Genomic DNA, 12416 nt, shown 5'->3' on the forward strand with positions numbered 1-12416 from the left:
AAACAAAAAGTTAACAAGTAATAATTGGTAAATATGATAAATTGACTGTTATAAAACGTATTATGATCTAAAACTATTTTTTGCATTATGAGTACAGAAGGAAGATACTATATAGTTATTGCAAACACCCTTTAAAACGACAACAAACTTTACAATGTTTACTTATATTGTCATTGTCCGAAAATATGAGGTGGGAGTATCTTCATTGAAAAAAGCATAGCTAAAATGTTTCTGGAAACATTTGAACAAGATTAAAATGTCTAATGGACCCACGATTGCACATGAAAGCCCTCAGGCCTATTTTCAATGGGTTTACTGAAGAATATAACAATAACAATTTATTTTACACTTCATTTTTTTGACATAATTTTACCAATAAAATGTTTTATGTGTAAGTAAAATACAATGTATAACAAAATTCGTGGTTAACTTAAAAGTCAACTGTACAATTCTGTTGTTTCACTTACATCACATTGAACATTTTAAAACAGAACAAGCAGATTGAAGTGCAAACTTAAGTTATCTTTAGACGAGACTGTTTTTCCTTATCTGAACAAGCTTATGTGTTTGTCACAGCACAACTGGCAAAGACAGAGTAATAAAATGGTTACTACAGGTCTGCCCTGCTGTGCTTTCTTGTCACTTGCAGTAAACAGAACATGAACTCCCTGCTTTCCTGCATGCACATCGTTTCGTTGAACAACCTTTGCGGCTGCAAGTCAGTAGGAGACCATTTAGGACACTATAATAAATAACGTTGGCAACAAAAGATCCATCGACCTCTTCATAGCTGTTTAAATTGGGATCAACATCAGCGTCTTGAAGACAATGTAATAGTAAGTATGTACCATTTAGTTCCAATGTACGTGTGTGTATAAGCGTGCGTACGTGCCTGCGTGCGTGCGTGCGTGCGTGCGTGCGTGCGTGCGTGTGTGTGTGTGTCGCATTACTTTGGTGTTACATTTAATATCTTTGCTTATTCATTGTTAGGCATGTAGTAGCTGGCTTCAACTAGATAGTGTTCTTCCCCACTTATAACCTCCTGTAATTTTGAAATATTAAGTGATTTTTCAAATTTGTATCGGGTATCTTTCCGGCGTAGCTTTTAATAGAGAAAGTTTGGTTCCGACTATAGTTTTGGTGTCACAGCCTGTATGGATATATGCGGGAAGCTCGAAAAGAATATCTGCAATAGCATGAACATGTACATATCTCGTCAAGTCACCTATTCAAATCCTCACCTAGATCTCATGCAGACCAACGGATTTCAAAGATTGCGAGTAGAATTATCCAAGTATTATAAAATCTGTATCACCAGAAAGAAAAATTATTCTTTCTGCTCTTTTGCCTGTAGCAGGTATTGCATGAGGAATCAAGCGTTCATCCACTTATTCAGTACGAAGATTTAACTTGGCATAGTCATTTTGCTTTCCAACCTTGACGGACTGGCATTTCGATTCCATGTACGTCACCGCTACAGCTCTTTGGACAATTTCAATCTCTGGACACATATATGGTTTATTTCCCTGTATTTTCTCAACAAACTTCGATGCATGACCTTGTTAACAATTGATCCCCAGAAAGGGTCCATGTTGACTGGTAGTTGGGTGTCATCTTCTACTCGCTTGATCTCTATTGGTTTCACAGGTGTTTTCGTTCTCTTGGTATCTTTTACCGAACCTTCTATGTACGAGCCAAACACAAACTCTATTCTCTCTGCATTACGACAAACATTCACCATTACGATAGATAGTTACTTAGTAAGGAATGCACATACATGGACATTTAAAATAAACAATATGTGCAGTAAATAACATAATATATACATGATATTATCAATAGCCATGACAGGCACAGCACACCGAACCAAGGATGACACAAAAAAGAGAAAACTCTTATTTCCATTGTGGTCGTTTGTTATGGCGGCGTGGCATAGGAAGGCATAGGGAGGCATTGCATATTTAAATAATAATATGGCTGTAAACGAAATTGCAAAACTATATTAAAAGTAGTCTATATGCATTAAAATACATATTGCCGTAGTTGTATCACAGTCACTTTACATAATTAGTTATAAGTTGAGCAATATATATAATATTTAATTATCACATTATAGTATGAATATCACAGTATGTAGTACTAATAAAATGCCTAAAATCTTTGAATAAATAAATGAAAAAAACAAACTTAATTGAAACTCTAGCCTTTTAATACCAAAAATAATTATTCCAAATTATCTAAAAAAATCTTTACTAGCAATTTAAAAACAGGTATTTTCTCACTCTGTACTATACTAGATGGCAACTTGTTCCATAGGGAAATACCAGAAAAGAAGGAATTGAACCCAAAACCTTTGACCTCTGGAACAGTATGAGCCCCTTTCTGACATAACCTTAAATTACATAAAATTTGATTGATAAACCTTTATCTACTTACTAAATAATGCATTTATGATTTTTGTTTACTGATAACGAGACTGTAACCGTGTATTTCATAGCTGAAAACGCAAATATATTAAATGATTGGTGAGTGCTAAAAGATTTACTGTGATCTACTATCGTCTCAAAAGGTAGAAATACCGTATTTTCTGCACCTTTATTTCAAATTAAACTCGGTATCCTTCATAAGAACCATTGTTTTCGACATGTATTCATCCTTTTTGGTATATTTAAACAAATGTATTACTTGTTGTACATCTTATTTGGGAGTAAGAGTGCATATTTAAATAAGAACATAATATCTTAAAACTTTGTTTCATCAATTTTTAATCATATAACATCCAATTAAATGTTTTGAAACCAAAAAGAATAACATTTTTAGAAAAAGGTAAAGACAGAAACTACAACGTCAAAATATAAACAACAGTTAACTATAACCAATGGCATGAAATACGTCACGCGCATATGCTAAAACGGTTTCACGCGTACAAAGAAAACGTCAACAAACCAGGTATATATTTTTTTCTTTTTTTAAACTATTCTATTTTTCCCGACATGGTTCCATTAAAAGCAATAGTGCATCGAAGAAATCTAAATTCATTGTTTGCACGGTAAAGGCTCATTTCTGAAAGTTACTCTTCGTATAAGCCTGAAAATAAATATTTTTGGATTTGGGTCTCCTGCGGATGGACTTTTGTTTCCTTAGTGACACAAACTGATGGACAGATTTTGAAAACTTCAAATTATGATATTTGATTGCCCTGTGCTGAAGTGTTTCCAACCTTTGCAGTCCTTAAGTGTTTCAGCAGCAGTAGTTTTTGTACTGCTTCAGCAGCAGCAGCAGCAGCAGCAGCAGCAGCAGTAGAAGCAGCAGCAACAACAACAGTAGCAGCAATAGCAATAACAGCAGCAACAGGAGTTGAAGTTACATAAGAGGTAAGACAGCAGAAGCAATAGTAGTTGTGGTAGTATTTTTACTGTTAAAATTACTAGTTGTTCTTGTTTTGAATGGTTGGTTGGTTGTTCAGATCGTTGAGAAACATTTTTACAAAGCACTTTAGCAAATTGTCATATTTGTTTTTTGTTTATTTTTTGTAGAACAACTGGACGTTGAAGCCGGTCTATTCGAAAAAAGGGAGGAAACTATTGCCAGTATGTGATTGTAAATATTGGTCTGAGAATGAAAGAGGAATTCGCGTTTATAGTGATTCTATTTCATATGTTTTGTATTTGGGTATGTGCAAGTAAGTATTCAAAATCCTTTTTTCTAACAGTCGATGCTGCTTTTTAAAATCATTGAATGAACGCGCTAAAATGCCACAATTCTTTTTTACCTGACAGTAGAATAAATTATTCGCCATAACAAAGTAGACTTGCCTCAGACTCACAAACAAAATATCCTTTAAACAAATATGTTTAACACTTTGATTTTTCACTTCTTTAAATATTAAAGTGTTTACGTTTTCAGGCGATTTATGTTTTAAAATACTGTTCTGTATTGTATAAAATGACTTTACTCATCGTTGTAAACATTCGGAGCTCCTCGGCCATTTTTATCGAAAACAATTTCGGATGCATGCCGATACATCAGTTGAATTAGTTCGTACATTTTTTAAATAAATCATTAATTAAATGTACTGTTTTAGAGTTGTATTTATTGATCTAAGTTTAAATTGATTGCCAGTGAAGTGTTTTGTTGCAAAACATAATTAAGATTCCCAAGAGTAAAGTCATAAAGTGTAACTGCTAAATAAAATACGCGATCTACTTGCAGCGGACTTAAACGTACCGCTTTTTGGGTATAACCGTCCAAATACATCCGAGGTTGTTTTCGAAAACTAAACCTATGATTCGGAGTGTTGAATGCATTATATTAGATAGCAACAAACACTTTTTGTACTGTGTGATCATGTGTTAACTTAAATTGTATGTGTGTGTAGATTTGAATGATTGATAAGACCACACCTTATAGATGCTTCGTTCGTCAATTTTCTAACCGCACCATTTTTCTTTCAGAAAAAAATAACGTTATGTATTTACATTTTAAATGCTTTATATACAACGAAAACATTGTTTTCATCTTTGCCCGCTCTTCTTTTAAACGATATGGAGTTGTTTTTCTATTTTAATTTCGCCTGTCTCAACAAATTACAAAAAAAATGTGTTTCTAAGGAAATTAAGAATAAAGCATAAATTCGTGACGGTTTGTGTTGAGAATGTGTTATTTTGAATAATCATGTTTGAGAACTCAGCAATGTGTTTTATGCAATAATTTAATAATCTGTAGTTCATGCATGTGACTTGGAACGCAAGGTTTGCACATGGCAGTGAATTAAAGCATGATTGTACCATCTCAGACCATTAGCTACTTTTCATCTGTATAGGTTTTGAAGCGATATGGTTTGTAATTTCAAAAACAGGCTGCTAGAAAATATTTTGAATATACATGATCTACTGTTTGTGTACATTTTCACCGCATTGTGTGTTCTCCTACACCGGATTTGTTCACTTTATAGAATACACAGTGGTAACCTTCAACCAATTTCATTCCTCCTTTAGCAAACGTAAATTTTTCCTTATGTTATTTAGTACACATTTGGATCTTCCTCCCCATATAATGGTGTTGGGGGTCGTGAAGCACTACAAGTCAGTGTTTTTTCGCATGCAAATTTGTCACTTGTCCTTACAATAGGAACTTTATTTAGTAGTCTCTGACCTAATTAACTGATGGCAACGCAACTTAAAACTTGCTTATATTTACAGGAGCCGAAACAGTGACTATTTCGTCCGACACATGTGGAGATTATTTCGATTTTGGTTCAGATTCATTTGATGGGCCGGATGTTACTGTCCTCTACAAAGGCGACCCCGTTACCACAAGACGTAAAGATGGATGCTATATCGAGCTTTATAACTGGGATTCTCAAAAAACCATATGCATGGATGTTTTAACAATGAATATAAACAGTTGTAGAACTAATGTATCGATATATCGAAACATTATAAGCAAATATTTGGAGCCGGAACAGGTAAGACAGACGCCATTTTGTACCGCAAATCGAAATCAGATATCGTCAGAACTTCTTTTTGACATTTAATATGAAAATAATTAATACGCCGGGTTATAAAATGGTTCGAATGGTGTTATGCGATTTTAAATGGTGATAATTAAATACCACTTTATTTTAATACGTTCATAAGATTGCAACGTTAATGGGAAAACAAACCGAAATATCTTAAATAAATCTTGGCGAGGAACCGAGCGGAATGGATAATGGTAAAACATTATTACGCAGAAAATAAATATGTGTTGACTTAAAATCTCTGCCTTACTTAACGTACTACAAATAGTCAATACGTCCACAGCCAATATCGTGTGTTTTTTTTAATTAACTGTACACGATCAATAACTTGCGAGATGAAAGCAATGTTTATATATTCTATTACATATATATATATGTTTATCAGTTACTGTTATAAAACTAGCTTATTGTGTCAAAAATTCATTCGTTTAAATTACCTATTCTTGGGTAATGACAGGTACTTATAGGTTACAGATTGGGGCCACTCGAAAACATTTTGATTCGATTTCCATTGCCTGTGACAGAATTGTTAAAAAAATAAAATTCACACTTGTTGCGCATACAGCCTTTCAAAGCTTTCGGCGCTTACATTCTATATATATAATGCATTTTGAAGTCCCCATAATAATGGTTTGTCTGCAGAAATATATATCGACTACCTGCCTCTGTATTGTACTTCGAGAGGTGAATTGGCTAAGAAGGTAATATACCTGCCTCTGTATTGCACCTCGAGAGGTAAATTGGCTAAGAAGGTACAACCTGCCTCTGTATTGCACCTCGAGAGGTAAATTGGCTAAGAAGGTACAACCTGCCTCTGTATTGCACCTCGAGAGGTAAATTGGCTAAGAAGGTACTACCTGTCTCTGTATTGCACCTCGAGAGGTGAATTGGCTAAGAAGGTACTACCTGCCTCTGTATTGCACCTCGAGAGGTGAATTGGCTAAGAAGGTACAACCTGCCTCTGTATTGCACCTCGAGAGGTGAATTGGCTAAGAAGGTAATATACCTGCCTCTGTATTGCACCTCGAGAGGTAAAGTGGCTAAGAAGGTACAACCTGCCTCTGTATTGCACCTCGAGAGGTAAATTGGCTAAGAAGGTACTACCTGTCTCTGTATTGCACCTAGAGGTGAATTGGCTAAGAAGGTACAACCTGCCTCTGTATTGCACCTCGAGAGGTAAATTGGCTAAGAAGGTAATATACCTGCCTCTGTATTGCACCTCGAGAGGTAAAGTGGCTAAGAAGGTACAACCTGTCTCTGTATTGCACCTCGAGAGGTAAATTGGCTAAGAAGGTACAACCTGCCTCTGTATTGCACCTCGAGAGGTAAATTGGCTAAGAAGGTACAACCTGCCTCTGTATTGCACCTCGAGAGGTAAATTGGCTAAGAAGGTACAACCTGTCTCTGTATTGCACCTCGAGAGGTAAATTGGCTAAGAAGGTACAACCTGCCTCTGTATTGCACCTCGAGAGGTAAATTGGCTAAGAAGGTACAACCTGCCTCTGTATTGCACCTCGAGAGGTAAATTGGCTAAGAAGGTACTACCTGCCTCTGTATTGCACCTCGAGAGGTAAAGTGGCTAAGAAGGTACAACCTGTCTCTGTATTGCACCTCGAGAGGTAAATTGGCTAAGAAGGTACTACCTGCCTCTGTATTGCACCTCGAGAGGTAAATTGGCTAAGAAGGTACAACCTGCCTCTGTATTGCACCTCGAGAGGTAAATTGGCTAAGAAGGTACAACCTGCCTCTGTATTGCACCTCGAGAGGTAAATTGGCTAAGAAGGTAATATACCTGCCTCTGTATTGCACCTCGAGAGGTAAAGTGGCTAAGAAGGTACAACCTGTCTCTGTATTGCACCTCGAGAGGTAAATTGGCTAAGAAGGTACAACCTGCCTCTGTATTGCACCTCGAGAGGTAAATTGGCTAAGAAGGTACTACCTGCCTCTGTATTGCACCTCGACAGGTGAATTAACTAAGATGACTTTAATGCAATTTAACACCTTTTGCACGTTCGACTTGCAAATATTCCTGCTGCTGTTTAAGTCATGGAGCTGCCGGTCCTCCACCTGTTGCACATGGTGTGGTCCGACGAGAACTTCCAATCTGTATGTCCTGGTGGGGTCGCCACAAGCCGCTAGTCTTCCTGTTGACGATGTGAAAATGCGCTTTTACAGAAAACGGTGTAAGAATTTCAATCAATTGTTTGAAAGATAACTAAACAACTAAAATAATACCACACGTTTGCCCGTTTTTTTTCATTTATAGAGTGAGATGGCGGCGTATCTGTATTGTATACAATAATGCGTGATACGCAAAGAGTTTAGATATTGCTGTAAACATGGCTACATAAAATCAACATGTGTTTTTAACGATTAGAATTCAAACCCTCCTGGCCTAGTAATTGATATTGCCTATACATTTTGCAAACTCAAACTATTAAATAAACTAGATAAATACGGAACGAAATGGAAAGACAGCCTTATATCACCTTTTGATGAGTAAGCAGTAGAAATTTCATTGATGATTATGGAATTCTCTAGAGCTTCGTGGTTATATGAACAATGATATAACCTTCATTATAATGCTCATAGACATTTATTTTTGCAAATGGATTTCTCATTGTCTGTTTTTTTTTCTATTTCCAGTGCCGAACACAAGTGAAACTAGTTCTCCCCATACAATTGGCATAGTAGTAGGATTTTCAGTTGTAGTGTTCTTTATATTCATTATTGCGTTACTAGTGGCGGTGAAAAAACGTCAACAGAGGATGACGAACATGCCACATGTCCTTTACCAAGCTACGCCCTATCCTGCAAATGGTATATTCATCCGTGATTAGTTTGCTTAATGATGTACTCTGACTCCTAAAAATGATGTACCATAAATAATACAATTGTTTTAATTTAGCTAAAATGATGAATAAATATCGAAAACAGTGGTTCTTATAAGGATACTGTGTTTAATTTGAAATAAAGGTGCAGAAAACATGGTATTTCTACCTTATGAGACGATAGTTGATCACTGTAAATATTTAAACAAATCTTTTACTTTATCAGTAATTACTATTTTCTATAAATGCATTATTCAGTAAGTAGTTAAATGTTTATCACTCAAGAATTATGTTTGTTAGAGATGTGTATGTATTGATTTTAAATACGAGTACCACTGTTAATGATTCTGTTTGAAAGTTCATACTGATAGTTTTAAAGTATTTGCTCCATATAGGTTAAAACTAATCTCCATATTACAACTACAATGCAACAGTTATTTAGTTCGGGTCAAACCAGAGATACATCAATCAATCAATCCATCAATCAAATCTTTATTTCCTCCTATTTAGAAGATAGGCAAATATATTTACAGCTTATAAAGTACTCTAACATTGAGCAATATAGAACAAATAAACACAGTAAACAAAAATTAAACATATTTTACATAAATATATATATGTATAACTACACACATGTACATTGGATGCTACAGTTTTTGGACTTTGCATTCCAAATTGTTGATCTTATAATGGGTCCACATTATGATTTGAGCTAGTAATTTAAATAGTAGTGCTTATAAACATAACTGAAAGGAGTATTATTAAGGGTGTAAAAAGGAATACTATATATGAATAAAAGTTGCATACAGGAATTGCTTTATTACCGTTACAATTATGTTCAAACTAAACACAGATGTAATCGTTGTTAATTCTAGGTTCAAGCCAACCTCAATATGGACAACCGGCGGCTGGATACAGTCCATACCAGCCCCATCCAAACACAAATCAATACCAACCGGCTGTTACTCCGTCCGCACCAGCGTTGGGAGGAAATGCAGCCACTACTCGGGCGAATATTTACGGTAACTAACTTTGAATCAATTACGTCAAAAGTGATAACCGTTGGAGCCATCAACTTGAATTAATACACATGAGTTAATGGTTTCTACGAGATATTAAAGTGCTATGTAGTCTGTAGAATGTTTTTATGAAATATACCGACATAAAAAGTGGAATGCAACAGTGTATGACGTTGACGTCATACCCTTTATACGATTGCTTTTATCTACTGATATTGCTTTATACCCTGGCCCCAATTTCTCTAAACTTCTTAAGCTTAACAGGCTTATGTAACTTATTTCAATAATCTAAATTACATACTTAATTTTGATTTTGATAAATCATAGCAATAATTATATTTAAAGTATAAGAAAATCATAAAGAAGTAAATGTAACACAAATTATAGGAAAACAAAAATAGTGAGCTTAGCTTAATCCTGTTATATGAGACTTAAGAAGTTTCGAGAAATTGGGGCCTGAAGCTGGGTGATAAAGGTTTGAAAACAATACCTGTTTGCGTGATTCTATATATATAACAAATAATGTAACGAGATGTGTTATTTTCTGCTTTGCGCTGTCCGTTGTTGTGTATAGATAGCTCAGTTTGGGGTATGTTTGAACCAACCAGAAAATAAATAGAACATTAGCATATCAGTTCTGTTTGAAGATATACTTGTTGGGTCGATGCTTGGCATTTTATAAGCGTTGATTTGGTCTTTGTTGGCAATTTTAACTTTCAACATCTGCCATCCGACGAGCCTCGGATTTATGTCGATGCATATGTAAAAGTGGTTCGTAAAATTAAAAAAAATATACATATTGATTATAGTGCTTTAACGTTATAACGAATGTTAAAATGATTCCAAATGAAGTTTATTATTGCATTGATATTCCTCAGAGTAAAGTCCTTGTGCTAAACTGTTATATTGAAATTATAGCGAGATCTACTTGCAGCGTAGTATTATGTAAAAGACTTCTAACATTGTAAACCGGCCATATACATCCGAGGTTGTGTTCGATGGAAAATTGCTGAAGTGCTCCGATGAGAGTGTTTCGTATACGCGGACATGTTACGTTGTCGTGGTATTACATTTGAATTACAAAAAAATGGTTTTCCTTTTCAGATCCGAACGCACCACCTCCGTCCTATGAAGACTGCGTAAAGAGAAAAATTATTTTTGTTTAAATTACTAATTTTACTACGATTGTGAAACAAGTTATAACAACATTATATTAATCACTCTCGTTGGCACGGTGTAACGCGAGAGAGTGGTCATGTGATGTAGGGGAAACCGTAATACCCGGAGGAAACCTACTTGTACGGCTTGGTGACCACAAACCAAACTCACTCAACCAAACCAATAGAGAAACTACATATGTTTTAACATACAATAAAGATATAGAATATATTTCCAAATACATCAGTGCCAAAGGCCTATGAATATACATACATATTCTAATGACAAACATTCTTTTTTCAAAACGCTGTCGGCAATGTGTTATATATTTTACATATGAAGCAAATGAACAAAAACAGGTTGAACAACAATATGATCGAAGAGATATTTCTACGACCTGCTACGACTTTTAAGCAATATATAGATAACTTGTCATAAACGTTATAAATAATGGCATATAAATGTTTTGTTTCATATATAAATGCTTACTGAACTAACGTATGCGTTATACATATTTATTATACAAAATGTATGTGATTGCGTTGCAAATGTACCGTAGTGAGCTGCTGAAGTATTTCGAGTTGAAGTAACATGAGGGGGCTCTGTTTGTTATTGTAGTCAAATATTGAGACAATAGGTAGGAAAGTGAGAAGAAGATAGAGAGTAAGGTAGTAAGGTCGCCCAGCCAAAAGAATCGGTGTAGGCCTTGATGGAATTTCAATTCGCAGTAGTAATTAAGTAACATATGGAGTGAAACGATCAGTTGCTTTAATAAAACGATGCACTTCGTTGCAAATAGCCACGTTTGACTGCTCGTCAAGACTGTCGTCGTCGTCACCGTACATGAGATGGTCAGTAGAAATAGGAATAAAAGCCTGAAATGGTGTTTAAACTGCATTGATATGTATATATACTTATAATGTGCTAAATGTGTGTTTAAACTGCTTTGATATGTATATATACTTATAATGTGCTAAATATGTGTTGTTTTTTTAAACTACACTGAGTGGCATACGTATATATTTAATGGTATTCTGAATTCCAGTTAAAAATAAACGTTATTCCGGATTTCGGTTTAAAGATAAGCGGTATTCCGGATTTCAAGGCGGGAGTTGGGGTTTGAGATGGGGGTCAACATCCTCAACAATTGAACATTCTAACTTTCGTTGATTTATGTTAACAAGTTGTATTCAAGATATGAAGATAGACATTTTATGTTTTAACGGTAGTTTTAAAATATGTTATATTTAAATTTATTACATACCAAAGTCCTTTCTGGTTCTGTATGTTTAAAAGGTTCCCTCATTAGTATTGCTGACTTTGTCAGAGGAATGGCTAAGGTGCAAGAAAAGTGAGGGTGACCGTGTCGTGTCATAGTCATAACCGGCAAATCCAAGATGGCCGCCAGATTTCGAAGGATCAACATAAGCAACAATTCAGCATTTTACAAACAGATTTTCTCCACAGGCTAGGTTTATTGATCATGTGTCTTCAAGATAGTACATGGGGATAACTAATGATCCACATTTATTGTGGAAAAAAATACATTTTTACATTTTCTTATACAAAAATCTGCTCCTAAAATGTAGCAAAAGTTATGCAAGATTGCAAGATGTTTGCTTAAATAATTATTGTTTATGGATAAATGTAAATGGTGAGATGAAATTAGGTCACATTTGATATAAATATTTCGCTCCAATGTGCAATTAAAAGGCTAAATAGTGGGTGGGGTAATTTGCCATGAACACGAGCCAAATTTCAATAAATTGTTTTAAGTGACATGTCAATATTTAAGGACATATTTTTCATAACAAGTGTTTTGTTTTCTTATTTTAACATTATTTGACATCAAAACTAATTGATATTCATAAAATTTTAATAAAGACT

General features: G+C 34.9%; 1 protein-coding gene across 1 annotated transcript; it reads left to right on the plus strand.

Moving 5' to 3' along the window:
- The first annotated feature begins 3569 nt into the window (after nucleotides 1-3569).
- On the plus strand, nucleotides 3570-11026 carry LOC128230142 (uncharacterized). Its single transcript, XM_052942183.1, has 6 exons — nucleotides 3570-3682; nucleotides 5202-5467; nucleotides 7566-7704; nucleotides 8168-8341; nucleotides 9228-9374; nucleotides 10476-11026. The coding sequence occupies exons 1-6, from the start codon at nucleotides 3619-3621 to the stop codon at nucleotides 10535-10537; spliced, it is 852 nt and encodes a 283-aa protein (XP_052798143.1). The 5' UTR covers nucleotides 3570-3618; the 3' UTR covers nucleotides 10538-11026.
- The last annotated feature ends 1390 nt before the right edge of the window (nucleotides 11027-12416 follow it).

This window comes from Mya arenaria, chromosome 4, assembly GCF_026914265.1.
Source record: "Mya arenaria isolate MELC-2E11 chromosome 4, ASM2691426v1".
In the NCBI taxonomy this organism is placed as follows: domain Eukaryota; kingdom Metazoa; phylum Mollusca; class Bivalvia; order Myida; family Myidae; genus Mya; species Mya arenaria.